The sequence below is a fragment of the Bubalus kerabau genome, chromosome 23 (genome assembly GCF_029407905.1).
Source record: "Bubalus kerabau isolate K-KA32 ecotype Philippines breed swamp buffalo chromosome 23, PCC_UOA_SB_1v2, whole genome shotgun sequence".
Taxonomy (NCBI): domain Eukaryota; kingdom Metazoa; phylum Chordata; class Mammalia; order Artiodactyla; family Bovidae; genus Bubalus; species Bubalus kerabau.
Window position 1 is genome coordinate 4,061,586 of NC_073646.1, and position 16,531 is coordinate 4,078,116.

The window sequence follows — 16,531 nt, forward strand, 5'->3', positions numbered from 1 at the left end:
GGGGCTGAGGCCTCCACAAAGGGCAGGCTCCCGGCATCCTCGGCCTCCTGGCAAGGGCAGAGCTGGGGCCACCGCAAGTGGAACCAGGACCCCTGTGCTCTCCTGTCTGGGTCCCCACCCTGCGCCAAGAGGCCTGCTCACGTCCGAGACACTGGGCTGGTGCTAATGAAACAGAATAAAATAACGTGGTGCCCTGTGAGCGTCTCCTCACCCTGGAAAGGTCAGCACAAACACAGCCTCCCAGGGAAGCTCACCAACTGCCCCCTACCCCAGGACGTGTGGCCTGGACTAGGCCCCAGGCCGAACCCCGAGGGGACCCTGGCACAGGCACACGGCAGGAACCCCTCCACATCCAGGCCTCTTGCGTGAACCCAAAACAACCTCAAAACCAACAATGGACCGGTGCACAGATAAGCCTTCTTCACCTGGTCCTTCTCTCCCCGGAGAAAGTCGACTACGAGTCCCATGCACCACGCATGCGCAGCCCGGGAGCACTCACCTCACACACGGTGCAGTGCCAGCGTGTCTCCACGTGGTGCTTGCACTCGTTGCAGGTGTAGACGAAGCGGTCCTGACCCTGGGTGTGCAGCTCCACCAGCATGCACAGCGTGGACCACTTGGAGCGCCGCAAGGAGGAAAACTCCCAGTGCTTGTCCCGGGCCAGCGTGAGGAAGGCATCCCGCCCATCCATGAGGTCACAGCTGAGCAGGGGGTCAGGGTCGACGATGGGGGGCAGCGTGTGGATGACGGGCCCAGCATGGAGGTGGATCACAAAGAAGACCTGGGGGTGCAGGGAGGAGCCACGTCAGCCCCGTGAAGGGAAGGACTGAGCCCGCCTCCTGCCGTCGCCGGGGCTGAGCGCGGCTGTGAGCAGCGCCTGGTGTTGCCTGGCGGGGGCTCCCCACTCGGTGCCCAGCCGCCCCGCCCTGCTGGCCCCCACCTCTTTGTGCTTCTCCATGGTGGCGTAGAGTTTCTGGGACAGGTCGTTGGACACGTTGGGCATGCTGGGCTTCTTCTTGTTGGTGCGGCTGATGCTGCTTTTATTCTTGTTGGTTTTCTTATTGTTCTTTTTCTTGGCGTTCTTGCTGTCGCCCTGGCTGCCCTGCAACAAGACGCATGGCTGTCGGCCCCACCCTGCCCCTTGCACCATGCTCAGTAGGCACCAGGCCGCCAGCTCCTGGTCATGGGAGCTCCAGGGAGCCAGGGTGAGGCAGGTGACCACCAAGCGGACTGCAACCTGCCTGCTCACAGGCCACGAACACTGCTGCCTTCAGAGCCAAGTGCTGAGAGGAAGGTGATGTGGCTGGATGTGGACCCAGTGGGCATGGTGCTGACCAGTGCAGCCTTCCAGCACCTCCAGCCCTCAATCACCCGATCTTCCAGGCCCATAGGTTCTGCCTCCAGGGAGGCCCGACAAAATTTTGGCAGGCCGAGGACAATGAGCACAGCCCCTTGGGGCCCACCTGTGACATGAGGGCTCATCACATCCTCACCCAGGCATTCTCCATTCTGGAAGGGGCTGGGCTGGCTGTTTTCCAAAGAGGACACGCCCTAAAGCACCCAAGGCGGCAGAAGCAGCCTGCAGACATGAACCCCCAGCCCAGGGCTCCAGATGCAGCTCCTCAGGCTGCCCTAGGCCCCCCGGAGTCCCAGAGCTGCGCAGTCAGCAACCAGCAGCCTCTCGAGATGAGTGGGTCCACAGCCAGTTCATGGTCGTCCCCCAGGGGTGCTCCCTGTCCACCTCCCCTCAGAGAGGCTGCAACACTGATTCTCTGAGGCCCAGACCTAGCAGGCGGCCTTCAAACAGAACTGTCCTCACGCACCCTAAATTTAGGGTTGTTAGTCTTGAAAAACATCCTACGCTTCTCACTGCTGACGGCTTCGCATCCAACTAAACCACCATCAGCTCTTACTTGAGCATCTGAAACACGACACATCGGCTCGGACTCTGACACCTTCCTCCCCCTGCTAGAGGCCCTTCCCCTGGATCTCCTGGGCTCCTCTCCCTAGACAGTCTCTGCTCATGTACCACCTCCCCAGATGAGGCCCCCTGAAAGCTCGCATCCACCTTCCCTGTGTCTCCTCCACCACCTCAGGGTGCACCACGCATGCGCCTGTTCTCCTGCTTCTCTCACTAGTTCCCACTGTAGTCCTCAGGATGGGGCCTGTACACAGCGGGGGCTTAGAGTGACCCGAGCGAGGGCACAAACGCACAAGTGCCCAGTGGAGAGCAGGGGGCGGTCTATAACAGAGCAAGTGAGTGAGGCCTGCAAATGAGTCTCCTCCTCAAGTCAGCGTTAAAGTGAACGGACTGCTTCCTGACCACAACTCCCGTCTGCACCTCTGCCCATCTCTCCCGGGCTCCCTGCAGGATGCCCTCCTCTCATCTTTCCAGGTTTCAGACCTGAGCGTCCTGCCCAGAGAAGCCAGAGTGAGGCCCCCCGTCCACCTAGGAGGTCATGCGTCTCTGTGGAGCTGGGCACCGTGGCTGGGCTGCGGCCCAGGTCCAGGTCCAGGCCAGCCCTGCGGTGGGTGATCACGCGGTAAGGCTGTGCAGAAACACCACCACGGACGAGGCTGGCCCCCTGCTGAGGACCTGGCCGCCGAAGCGCAGCCCCAGCGCGCGGCCGGCGTTACCTCTGTGGTCTCGCTGGCCGCGGTGCTCTCCTCCTTCTTCCTCTCCTCCTCCTCCTGCTCCAGCTCCTTAATGCTCTCCTCCAGCACGTTAGGCCAGAAGTCCCCCTCAAAGTAGGGCAGCTCCTTGGCGCTGGTGAGCCTGTCTTCATTTGCTTGTTTCAAAATGTCCTAGAGAATGACCAAGTGCAGCGGTGAGACTAGGGGGCCTGGGCGACATTCTGGGGAGGAGGGGGCTCTGGGCCACGACGCGGGGGAAGGACTGCACAGCCTCAGAGGCCGTGTCGCCTCTGTTCTCAAGCTGCCGTCTGTGAGTCTCCACAGACAGCAGAGAAGTTGCCTCTAAGTTTATGCCTTTAAAACTTTTTTAATTTTTGCTTTACATTTCTCCTGAAGTGGCTATTAATTCTAACCCATGTGAGGACAGAGAAACACATGTGAAGACGCCCTGCCCCCTCCCCAGGCACGCGCACCTTGTAGTCATGGATGATGCGCTCGGCGAAGGCCTTGTCCAGCATCTTCTTATACCACTCCTGCAGGCGCTTCGGCTTGGGGATTTTTTGATCAGGGGGGTGGCAGTGGAAGATGTAGTCATCTCCTTCACTCGGGGGACAGGCCCAGATGTGCCCTGTCACATACCTGCAGGACACACACAACTCAGATGGAAGCAGGGAGCAAAACCATCCCTGCCTTCAGGAGTAACGGTGAGGCACAGGTACCAAAGCAGGGACAGAAGTAACTACACAGGAAAACAACACAAAGGAGATCAGCTGGGGACAGGGGACCAACAGGGATGAACAGCAAATGGCCACAAGGGCCTTATGGGAGTGGGAGTGGGAGTGGGGCGTGAGAGCATTCTGAAACTGTTGTGGTGACGGCTGCATCGCTTGCTGAGATTACTAGAAATCACTGAAGTGTACAAGTGAAATAGGTGAATTGTATGATACGTAAAATATGCCTCAACAAAGTGTTAAAAACAGACTAGAATGCGAGAACACAGAAGGCAGGGAAAGCCCCAGCCCCACATGGCTCAAGACGATGTCAAGAAGGGTTGTCTCTGAATATAAGGACACCAAAATAAAAACACAGAAAACGTTAAAAAAAAAAAAAAAAAAGTTATTTCACAAAATAAATGCCACAGTGAAAATTAAAGACAGAGTTTTATTAGTTCTGGATAATCTGAATTCAACTCACCCCAATTTCTTCACATACTCTAAATATCCAATAAGGATCTCATGGTAAACGGCTGTTCGGAGGCATCGGGGTCGGAAGAAATGAATACTGTCCAGATAAGATATGTACACACGCCTGGGGGGTGGGCAGGGAGAAATTAATCGAAGTTCAGGTTATCTCCCAAAGGTGAAACCAAACACCAGCATCCAAAGAAAGCTCTAGAAATAAACTGCTCTGATAGCATCTACACCGGCCACAAACAAGACATGAGAAAATCACCACCAGCAACCTCTGCTACCAATCGACAATGGAATCCAATCTCACCCCTGAAATAGGCAGCAATATCATCTCTCACCATGACGATGACAGGGAGAGACCAGGGCCACTAGGAAGAGCCACTTCTGATTCCCATCCACCCAGATTCCTGACTGAACAGGAAGTAACTCTTGGCAGAAGGGAGATGTTTTCACAGGTCCATCAATGAGCACTCAGGCCCAGGCAGCAGTCCCCACCCCTTCTGCATACGTTCAGCTGCCCCAGGTGGGACAGGGGCCACAGCAAGATCAGGGTCAGAACCCGTGTACTCAACACACAACAGTCATCAAAACCCTTCCCTTCTCACTGGCTTAGGGAAAAACCGAACTGACTTGTTTGGTTGCTGAAGCGGTTCCCCAGGATGTTTAGAGCCCTGGTCACCGACACAGCACAAGGCGCACGCGCATCAGAAGGGGGCTGAGGGTTACCTTGTGTTTGGCGGGGGGCAGTCAGAGCCGTACTCCTGGACATGCATCCCAAAGAAGCACACGTCCACCCCGTCAATCTCCTCAAAGGCAAAGAGTGCTTTGGTTCTGTACGGGAAAGACTCCGACATCTCCCCAGAATCCACAAACCTGGAACAAAGAGCCTTCTGTTTGCATGCATCACCGTTTACACAGACAAGACTTGCTGTTCTGACCCGTGTGGTGCAGGCGAAACGCAGGTGGGGTCGCCCCCTTGGACCACTGGCCCAGGCAGTTCAGAGCTGCAACCCCATTCTCTGTGACAGCCTCACCCGGACAGGGATTCCCCCTTCCCTGAAGAGTGTGGGATGCTGAGAGAAGGGTGGCTACATGCTAATTGATGAAAAGCTCTCAAATTATGCTTGCCAGACTCTAAAGCCTTGCCAGAAAGCGGGGCTCTGGTTAACCAGGCAGGGTGCCCACTGGGACAACGTCTGCACACGAACCGTGACTTCATCCCTGGCTTGACCTCCACTGTCTTGTCTGAGCTGGCCACCACACGGACAAACACCTCCCCAGCTTCAGGGTGATTCTGTCGCCGCAAAAACTTGTTGACTCGGTCTTCCAGGTGGTTTCCCAACCGTGTGGTCTGTAGTCCTACAAAATCCAGAGGAGGCAATGAGAGGGCTTAGGAAGTGCCGAGGCTATAGAATCCACGTTTTCTTTCCAGGTAGTCTGATATTTTAAGGACTGACATTCTCCAAATACAGAAAGGATCTCACGAGATCCTATGAGGTGAGCCTTTTACGAGAGAAAAGTGAACCCTGAAGTCTTAGGCATTCCACACACTGGAAACTGCTATCAAACGTCCCAAATTTCCATCTTTTTCCAACTCTAAGGGGCAGAAGAGCCACAAAGGTGGACCCAAATCTGAAAGAAGATGGGCTCCAGAGTTAAGCAGAGGAGCAGGCATGAGGGGGCTACACAGGGTCCACCTGCCTCCTGCCCCACGTGCCCAGATCCTGGTGACACCAGGCTCTGCCCTGGCTGTGCCCACATGGCTGCTCGGGGTCTTGGCTGTGCCCTGAGGCTGGTTCCCACTCTGGAAGAACTCTTAACAGAAACAGGAAGCCTGATGCTGCTCTCCCTGGAAGGCAGGCTGGCATGAATGCCCCTTCCTGCCCAGCTCCAAGAGGCGTCCCGCTGCTGAATCTAAGATGACCGAGCCAGTCCAGTCCTGTGAGGGCTCCAAACCTGGGCAGCAGGAGCCGCTGCCCCAGGATGCAGACTGGCCAGGCCCCTTTCCTGGTGGGCTCCATCCCCCATTCCTCCTGTACCCTCCCTCTCCCAGGAGCGGCCCCTGTGATAGGAGTTACACAGCATGTAACTACACATACAGTTCACAGCAGAAAACAGCTGTGCATGTGCAGAAAGAAGAACTAGAAGGGAAAACTGCAAAAAGGTTGACAGTGACTGTGTAAAAGATGGCTTGAATTTATATTTATAATTACATGGCTTGATTCCTTACTGAGGTTAAGAAATATCTGCAAAATTTAGACTTTTTAAGTTCAGTCTCTCTGCAATAAACACACCAATGGTGGAGTTTTTGGGTATATAAATTGTACCTCAATGAAAGTGATTTAAAGGAAAAAAATTTAACAATGGCAATGAAATAAAAACCCCATTAAAAGTATAAACTTCTGCACCCCCACTCCCGTGACCACCCATGGCTTCTCAGCTATCCTGAGAAACAAGGAATCAGGTGCAAAGGGCTCACACAATCACCTCATCTATCTTTGTGAAGACCCTGAAGAAAACCCTCTCGTTCTCACCCCCAAGTACTCCCATGCACATGGGTGCTGAGCAGGTTTTGTTCCCTCAGGAGGTGGCTTCCAGTCCAGGAAGGGAGGACAGCTGAGACGGCCACCCAGCCCTGCCACAGGGACCACCGCCCCTTCCCTCATGAAATCGCGGCTACACACACCATGACTTTCCAACAATGCACAGGAGTAAATCCCCAAATATTCCTGTGGGAGACGTGGGTCAAAGTGGAACTGCTGAGTCTGAAAATGGACATTTTAAACTGTACCCCATCATGCACATGCCTGTCCATGGCACGTGATGGAGGCCTCATATTTCCCTTTATGTGATCAAACCCTTCAGCCTGTGCTTTCTGACCTCGGGGCTGCATCTTTCTTAGGAAGGATTTCCATAAACAAACACAGTAAGAACACTCTGACGCTGACCTCCAAAACACTTGGCGTTGTTACTTTTTGCGCTTTTAACCAGCCAAGTAGAGAAAGGTAGGGAGGTGGTTTTGGTCAGTTGTTAGCATCACGGGCTGACCAGCAGTTGGAAGGTATTTTCAATGCAGTTGTCCCACTGCGTCCATGGGGGGCTGACAGGTTCCGGGAGTCCCACAGACACCAAAACTCAAAGACACTCAAGTTCCTTACATAAAATGGGGCAGGACAGACGGCCCCTGCACCAAGTCAGTGCAGACACCCAGGAGGTAACTTTTCTCTTATGACTGACAGATGCTTGCAGAGATGATGCTAATTCGTGCTCAAATCAAAAACCAAGGGGAGATGCTGCACTTTTAAGGTCCTTTTCTGTAAGTCAATGTTCTACACCTTTAAAGGTTCACATACTCTCTGCCATTCGCTGGACTCTAGAGTAGGGGTGGGGGCTGAGCCAGCTCTCAGGTTCTCCTGTCCCACCTCACCCCTCCACCTCTCTATCTTCAGGCTGCAACTGCTCTTCTGTTGAGAACTAGCTTTCCTAGCAATTTCTGTTTTGGTCAGTGAGGCTCTGGCCCAGGAAAGTGATTCTAAGTTGCTGACTACTTTAGTGACATCACTTGGAATGAATCCTTTAAAGCAGGAGTCCTCACCTGCACCCCCTGCCCGGGACATCTGGTAATGTATGGAGACATATCTCATGGCCACTGTTCATGGGGGGCGGGGGAGGGGAAGCAGTGGCATTTAGTGGGCAGCTGCTGCTGAATCCACCTGCAATGCAGGAGACCCAGGTTTGATTCGTGGTTCAGGAAGATCCTCTGGAGGAGGGAATGGCTACCCACTCTGTTATTCTTACCTGGAGAATCCCATGGACATAAGACCCTGGTGGGCTACGATTCATGGGGTTGCAAAGAGTGGGAGACGACTGAGGGACTAAGCACACTGCTACTAAAATTCTACAAAGGCTAGCCCCCATAACAAAGATTTTTCTGGCCCAAACATCAGTACAGAAACCCCAATCTAAAGAAAGCTATTACAACAGATGGTGATTCTATCAATATTTCAGAAGGCTTGACAAGAGTTTAAGTGACAGGATAACTGGATTTTGGTAATGACACAGTCTGAACTTGAGTCAACACCAATCTGGAGAGCTTCCGAGAGGCTTCCTCCTTGCCTGCCACCCCTCTCTCCTGCCCACTGACCCCCGCAACATCCCATCTCTCTTCTACTCTCGTCAGCCCGGCTCTGGCCGAGGACCCCAAGCAGTGTGCTAGCTGCTGGTCCTGCTGGAGAGAAGCGAGAACAGCCAGGAGTCTAGGGGCAGGTTGGGCTCTGAAGGCACTGCTGCAGGGGCTTTTCTTTCCTCCCTTTTAAAATGAATTACTTTTTTAAGTTTCACTGGGTCTCTGTTGCTGCATGCAGGCGTTCTCTAGCTGTGCCGCGTGGTGTTTACTCTTGAGTTGCGGCGTGAGAGCTTCTCATTGTGGCGGCTTCTCTCGTTGCAGAGCACGGGCTCTGGGGAGTGCCGGCTTCGGCAGCTGCAGCGTGCGGGCTCAGTAACTGGCTCTCAGGCTCCAGAGCGCAAGCTCAGTAGTGACACCCGGGCTTAGGCGCCCCAAGGTGTGTGGGATTTTCCCAGACAGGGATTGAACCCATGTCCCCTGCACTGGCAGGTGGATTCTTATCCACTGGGCCACCAGGGAAGTCCTTCAGGGACTTTTCCTATTCAGGTTTGCTGCTGACTCAGCAGAGGATGGTTGGGAACGCCAAGCTACAGGTGGCCCCAGCGCTTGAGAGCCGAGCTAACGAGGATGGCACACCGCACACTTAGGCAGTTTACTCCTGTCGCGACACGGTGCTCCACACAGACACCAACGCAGTGACACACCCACGCAGCCCTCGGGCAGACCAGGCTCCAGCCGGTCCTGGTGGTGCTGGCTGATTCCCAAGGGTGCCAGAGGGTCACCCTTCACAACAGCGGGGCCCACACCTACTGATGGGCATACAGACACCCGCACACGTACCCGGGGCTGAGTGTACCCGTCACCAAAGGATGTGTGTCTGTGCATTACTTCCAAGTTTCCTGAGAAGGATCTGATGACATTTTCTCAGAATTCACAAAGTTTACTATATAACTAAGTTTCTAAACTTTCATCTAAAACAGTCTGATCATAAAGCTGACTTTCACATAAAGATTAAGCTAAATGACTCCCTTCAAGGGTAAGATAAGAAAAATACAAGTATTAGAAAACAAAGCCACAGATAAAGACCCGGGACAAGCAATCCCTGAAGTCGTGTGTTAGAGGAACCAAAGGAAGATTGGGAAGATGTACAGACCAGGAAACAGAAACCCTTCCATGACTTACTCTTAGCACTGAATTTGTTTTCTTTTCGAGTTCTGCCCGTTTTCTTCAAGCAGTTGTCACATACAAAACTGCAAAAAAATAATGGGTGTGATCAGATTATATAAAACAGTATATGTTGCCAAACTAGTGAAATGCAGCATTAAAATACTTTGCTGGCAATTTACATCACATCATTATACAAAAGTGAAGAGGCAGACTGCTTTGATTCTACAATTCCTAAAGCGGGCAAACACTTAAGACTTAAATTTAGAACCAACTGCCATCCCTCTAATTGCTGGATCCTTGCTGGCGACGAGAGGCACAGCAGCCGCCAGTGCCCTCCCCTCCACTCTGTGCAGACTGCTCTCCCTTTCCCGGAGTCTCAGGAAATCACCAGGAAGTTACTTACCCTGAGGGCCAGATGATGTCGTAGTGGAGAACACAAATCTGATGCATCTTCCGGCCACACTCCTTGCAGTCAACGAAACTAGAAGACAAAGAAGTGCCCTGTCACACACAGAACCACACAATGGACCTGAGTGCTGTGCTCACACCTTGTTGCCATGAAGACTTCAAGACTCCTCGGCATTCACGTGTCTCTTGACTGACTCGGCCATATTTGAAACACGCATCAGTAGGATGTGTTCTACAGGAAAAGCTGACTTTCTCCCCTTCTTTGTACCAATGCCTCATTCCTCTCTTCCCCTCATCTCTTTTGTAACCAGAAATGAAGGTTTACTTCTAAAAACTGCTATGACAGAGGCCTATCTTACAGGTCACATTTTCAAGACCAGATGACTACAAATGCCTAAATGGACTTCAACAGCAGAAAACAATGCTGTCAGTGTTACAAGCTCTTGTTCTTTGCCTTGCACAGGAAATGTCTGCTCTGAGTCAGTTGCCAGGGTGGGAAATGATGGCCTTTGTTCAAGGAAACACTGCAGAGGTTGGGATTCACCTCATCGCCTGCCTTCCTCACAGCTTCTGCATGGCTCACCCGGACCCTATCTCCTCACCTAGGAATCTTCATCGCCAAACACGCTTAAAGGTCAAAGCCTGTTTCTTCAGCCATGCCCTTAAGGCCGCCACGACTTACACCCTGTGGAGGCTGAAGGGCCCAGTGAGCACCGCACTTCTGCAGGCCGTCTGGGGCCCTGGCTCCTCCTCTCAGCCTAGGTGCTGGGCCCTGAGACCTGAGGCACGCTCTCACACCACGGCTCGGGTCCCGGCCCAGACCCACCCTTTGCCCCTGCTGAGAACGAGCCTTCGACCACAGATCGAACCTAACCCAGGTTCTCTGTCCCTGCTCTGCTGAAGGAAAACTGGACACCCACAGGCAAAGCAGGCAGCACGGCAGCGGCCTCATCCGCCGTCCTCGAGCGCTCTCTCCCGGGCTGCCCTCCTCCCGCTCTATGTGGTCCTTTAAAACCTCCGCAGCCACACCAAGTCAGGCGCCAGGGAACCCAGCACCCCTGCCGGGACCCCCTCGTGCCGGGGGCCGCACCCGTGCTCCCCCGCACCACTGCTGGTGCTCCAGGCCCCTTCACTGCTCTGGGTCTGCAACCATCCGCCCACCCCTACCCATGCCCCTCCAGGCGAGTGCCACCTTCTCCAGGATGCCGCTCTGCCTGGGCTAGGGCCCCTCCCTCTGGACAACTTACTGCCTCCTGCTGCCTGTGCTACCATCCGTCCATCTGTCCTACTAGAAGACACACGGCTGCAGGCCAGGCCCCCTTTATTCATCTGTGTCTTCCCCACTGTCTGGTACCTACTACCTCAACATAAAGTATTCTGCAATTGGAAAGTTAATATAGTAACTAACACAACATTGGAAATCAACTATACTCCAATATAAAGTAAACATTTTCCACAAAGAGATGGGAAGCCAGCTCTTCATGCACCAGGCGCTCTCCGAACTGTTCATCGTGCCCTCCCTCACTGCTCCCCCCTCAACCCCCACCAGCATGGCTGGCAGGAGAGACTGAAGCAGCTCTGACACAGAGTGAAGTCTGTGCTCTCCGCTGGAAGCTGAGCCTAGGGAGGGCAGGACCTGCTTCTCAGCTATGGACGCACCACGGCCACATTTATCAAATACCCACAGGGCTGCAGCCTCTGCTCACCAAGCGGCCCTGGATGGCCGTTCACCACAGGGACAGAACAAAACGGGTGTCTCCACACACTGGGATGCCCTCAGGACTTGGCTTTGGGGACCTGGGAGGTGCCACAGCACAGAAGGAGCTCTGAGGCCTCTTTAAGGGGTTATTATAAAGCAAATTTTACAAACTGAGTGTTCTCACTGATCACTGAAGACAGCGACCTTTGAAAACATACCATACCAAAGATGGTGGCAAGCACAAGCGGGCTGGCCAAAAAGCGGTTTTGGATTTTTCTGTAACATCATGTGGAAAAACTGAACAAACTTTTTGGCCAACCCAACACAACACCGGCTTCCCGTTATTTATTTTTTTACAATTGGTTTCTAAGAGTTTCTCTAAAAATTCCCTTTAAGTGATACTAGGACCCCTTCACCAAATACTATCTTTAATCTCTAAAGAATCACACTAAATGGCTTCTTAAAGACAATGATGACCAAGTTATTACAGAGGTTCTAACAGAACCAAAACATCCACCTACACGTCTCACTGGTAAAATTCAGCAGCTGGACAGCATGCTACAAACACACATCTTTTGCGTGAGTTAAAAAAGAATTCATATTTGAAGTAAATCCACACAGAAAGTTCCACCCAGGGCAATATGTTTGTTTCCAGTGTCTTCTACAGCAACCCAATCACATGGAAGAACTTTCCCGATCTGAAAGTTAAAACCTAAAAGTCAGAAAGAAATAGCTGTATACTCACGGTTCAGGATCTAAGGTATCATTTTTCTTCTTTTCAAACTGATCCTTTGAAATTGTCCTTATTTGGAGAGGGGAGGAAGAGGAAAAATGTTAATTAACTAAATTTTATCTGTTGTGTATAAACTACAGGGTCTCTGGAATATTATCCTATAACTAGTTCTTCACATAAAAAGTAAATGATGGTCAGAACTCTCAGGTGGATGCAATGATGGCATGAACATATAAAATTTAATTCCACAGAAAGCACCACCATTTATTTTTGTCTTCCTTCGAATATTTCCTCAAAATGCTCATCAACACTTATTACAAGATTTAAGTAAGTAAGGTCAGTAAAAATGTGGTGGGAAAATTATGTTCAGACTCAAACCTGCTAATTTCCAAATGTATATGGTAAATGGCTACTGAATCTGACCAAGACTGGTGTAACCAATTCTTCCAATTGCAATGTTCCTTCAGCATGTACTTGGGGATGTCTTACTTATTCTTTAAGGGCTGAGTGTTTCATTTCTATTGTCCTTTTGTTGTGATCAGTGTATATGTGAATTACTTGATTCGCAGAATTATACAATCCAATTATTAATCACACAATTGGGCCAAAGAATTAAGATGACAGGGGGTAGAAAAAGAAATTGAGTAAGTAGAATTTTTGACATTTTGGTTTATATATCTTACGGGTGCCTATGGTCTGTTCTGCATTTGGATAAAGTAAACTTGAGCTGCAGAGTAAATGTCACTGGAACAGCACTGGAAACTCCTTCACTGGGAAGCCCTTCTTGCCTGTGGGGGCAGCTGCACCAGCAGACTTCTCTGGGTGGCAGGGGTTAGGGCAGAGTCAGGAGAAGAGAGAGGCACAGTGCTGGCAGTCCTGGGTGGCTATGGTGGCTGGCAGGTCTTTAGGCCCCGTGACCATCCAATTTGAGGATTTGGTTCTGCTTTTTTTCTCACCACATTCTGGACATCTGTCTACTCCATCAGAGGATAAGCATCAGGCAGGAAATGGTGAACTCGGGGAGGGAATGAATGAACTAACTCGTGCCTGTCTGTGCTGGAGCTGTGAACAGGTATCCAGCCTCCAGCGAGGAGGGGATACAGGTACTCGCTGGGGTCTCCCCATCTGGCTTCTGTTACCTCTACAACTTCAAGGTCAGAGGCTTCAGGGGAAGATCAACTAAATGCTGGAGACGGGGTATGCACACAAGACTCACTTTTGCTACTGCCAGTTCTGTGACTAGGATTATCTGGTTTCTTAGATATAAAGGAAATTTTATAATCCCCCCAAATGGAAGTTGACAGCCACTGGGAAAAAGCAAGTGCTTTGGAAGAAGAGATATAGAGCAAGGTTACAAGAGGCCCCGGGACTCAACAGGGGCTATAGCATCAAGGTCCTGGGTGGAGGGAAGGACGTGGGCATGGCACTGAGATTCAGCCACACTGTGAAGTATGAATGTGGGTACAGTTACTATGAAATATACACAACAGAAAAGGCACAACGGCAGTGGTGCTTCCCTTTCAATCGTGGACAAGAGGAAAACAACAATCCAGGGTCACCCCCAAGAGAAATGACGGGATGGTACTTACGTCTGGGGTTGTGAAGGGTCGTCACCCAGGGTAACATTCTCCCCCTGGATCTCTGTGAAACACTTCTCACAGAAGTGATACCTGTCAGCAAGAAGGCCATACTTGGGTGAACTGGTCCATCATAACACACAGCCACCCAAGCAACGAAGCCACCAATCAGAGCAGGGCAGATCACCACGACGAAGGGGGGGCGTTGTTGGTTGATTGATGGGTCAGTGAGGACAATGAAAGGAACAGGGGCAGGTGGGGAAGGGCAGGATTAGAGAACAGGGGAGGGAACAAATAGCACAGACATAAAGGTAAGACGCAAACACCAAGACAACACAGAGCAGAAAGCCAAGGCAAAGCATTGATTAGCATTCGGTCTCATTGCATACATCCCAGGCCATCATCACTAACAACGGGCTTGTTCAGCTCCAAAATGCAAATGTTTTCAAGGAACTGGTAATACTAGAATTGCAAGGAGCCTACATTTAGGAGTTTGGATTTTGTTCTTACTTAGAGAAAACCAAACGTAACTCCAGGGTTTGAGATGGAAAAAATTTACTTTGAACAAAACATTCTGACAAAAGTCCTTAAAAAAGCAATTTAAACTGAAATAGTTTTATTTTTCAAAATGGGAAATTTATGCTTGACAGCAATTCACAGATTTTATTTCCGATATTAAGCCAGATCTTTAAAGATATGAAAATGCTGAGCACCCAGAACTGGTTTTAATTTTCTCCTGTTATTTTTCTCATGTTACTCACTTAGTTAATTGAGTTACAACAGAAATGAAACCAAATCCATACTCTAGACAAACACTTAACAGAAATGCAATCGGGGTCAAAGACTTTCCAGCCATTTATCAGTAAGAATATACAGAGAACAAACTATGATATATTGTATAAGCAATACAATATATGTAAATCCATGAACAATCTTAAAATTCAATTCTATGCTTTGACTTTAAACTTTTTGGTACTGGAACCAATCATTCATCAATCTGAGATACTCAATGATTGCTCTGACTTGGGAACAATCCAAGTTAAGCAAATTTAGAGTTAATCTTTAAAGCACAATCTGCATTTGAGAAATTATCCATCACCCCAATTTCTTATAATATAGAGCCTGGGCTCAAGCTACCAAATAAGATTAGTTTAAATAAAAACTATTAAATGTTTGGAAAGGACACAAATGAGAAATCAACAAAAATGCATGTGATGCTGCAAAAAACAAGATGGGCACAGAGGAATATCGCAGAAGTAAACAAGCCGAATGAGGTGAACTGCACAAGCAAAAAGGATGAATATATGGTAGCAACGGCAGCACAATAAAATGTGGTTTTAGTGCTCAAAAGTACATCTACAAGATGCCAAGAGGATTAGTGTTAAAGACACTGTGACGAGACTGGAGCGCCACACGGAACCACACAGGCAGGAGGAGATGTAGCAGCTTGCAGCTACACACACACACACACACACAGCCACACATGCGCACACGCACACACACGTGTAGCTACAAATGACTGAGGTTCAGGCCACTGCCTGGCCAGCTTGTCTCCATTACCCCTAAAACAGATCCCCACAAGTTCTAATCCTAACCTTAATTAAACACACTGAGTGAGCATTGTTGTCTGCCATATTTCACTGACTAAACACATACAGTGAATTAAAAGTATAAAACTTTAGCATGCATGCATTTCAAGATTATTCAATTTTTCAGACTGTTGATGAACATGACAGATTCACTGTATGTAGCAACTGGGAGTTTCCTGCTGGGACCAGTTTATTTAGAACTAATTCAATTAACAAAGTCTGCCAAGATTAAAAACTGACCAGGAATAAATAGACTAACAATGCTGTTTTTAAAAACTATGTATCTCGTATCTCTTTCTCTGAATGAACTATAGTAATACTCTGGCTATTCACTATTTTGTAAATATTTTTACAGAGCCTTGAAATCATGTAATAAAAGGAATTTTCATGTGTAGGAGGGCATGATCATAACTAGCAAGAAAGAATTAAAATATAGATAGTGTAAACCAATTAAGCAGCAATCAGAACAATATGTAAAAATGTTATCTCTTCAAAGCCAAATTGCGTCCCTTTTAAAATGAATGAGTGTTCCAATTCATTATGAGCAAACATCTGGCCACAGTGGGCTAGCTCGAAGAGTACTATTGAACACATTTTGAAATGAAATCACCACAATAATTACACGTGAGTCTAAATGGTTTTAAAATCCTGGACAACTCACTGCTTTTATTCAAGCAGGACATGACACCTAGCAACATCTACGGAACAGGAATCATAAACCCATCATTTCCACTGGAGGAAACTGGCCCAGAACAGAGCACTGGTGGCTGAATGGCAGCCCCCAGGTGGCTGCAGAAACCTACGCTGTCTGCATATAACTAACTCCCATCCCTAAGAACCTCAGGTTCAGAAACTGGAAGGGACAGAGTGCCTGTCCAAGAGCCAGAGTGGAGATGCTGGAGAATCAAACCTCCTCAGGTGGACGGGGAGAGGACGGGGGAAGGGCTGGGCCTCCCTGGAGCACCTTCTGAGATGATGACAGCCCACAGAGGGGCAGAGCCGCCCATCTGGCCCAGCAGGTGGGAACCACCCTGGGAATCAGCAGGTGGCAGATGTCAACGCCAGTCTGCCCCATCTTTATTCACCCTGGAAACACATAATGGTTCTTTCCAGCCGTAAGAGCCTTTCCGCCTGACATGAGGAAGCAGTCTGATGAATATGGAATTGTAAAGGAGAAACGCTTCACAGAACCTGATGACGATGTACATCTGGGCACCTAAAGTCGGTAAGTGTCACTGCATAGTTCATCGGTAAGGGTAACTGAATGTATGGAGTAAATTTTCAAATGCAGATTGTTTTAAGTACCATATAAGAATACACAAATAACTGGGATAATAGATATCTATTCTCATCTATCAGTAATAACTGGAAAAATATCTATAGAATGGTTTTCCCAACATGACTTACT

The 16,531-nt window shown here is 49.8% G+C and overlaps 1 protein-coding gene across 2 annotated transcripts in view; it reads right to left on the bottom strand.

Annotated features, from left to right (window-relative positions):
• CREBBP (CREB binding protein) overlaps positions 1-16,531 on the bottom strand; it is a 118,745-nt gene that overhangs the window by 3,487 nt on the left and 98,727 nt on the right. The window contains exons 20-30 of one of the 2 annotated variants that reach the window (XM_055561577.1): positions 13,547-13,657; positions 11,970-12,026; positions 9,521-9,598; positions 9,133-9,200; positions 5,033-5,183; positions 4,551-4,697; positions 3,829-3,942; positions 3,108-3,273; positions 2,638-2,805; positions 941-1,102; positions 500-781 (exon numbers count right to left, since the gene is read on the bottom strand). In XM_055561577.1, coding sequence (XP_055417552.1) covers positions 500-781; positions 941-1,102; positions 2,638-2,805; positions 3,108-3,273; positions 3,829-3,942; positions 4,551-4,697; positions 5,033-5,183; positions 9,133-9,200; positions 9,521-9,598; positions 11,970-12,026; positions 13,547-13,657 — 1,504 coding nt within the window. The remainder of the gene's footprint in view (positions 1-499; positions 782-940; positions 1,103-2,637; positions 2,806-3,107; positions 3,274-3,828; positions 3,943-4,550; positions 4,698-5,032; positions 5,184-9,132; positions 9,201-9,520; positions 9,599-11,969; positions 12,027-13,546; positions 13,658-16,531) is intronic. The other variant, XM_055561578.1, reaches the window with a different exon arrangement.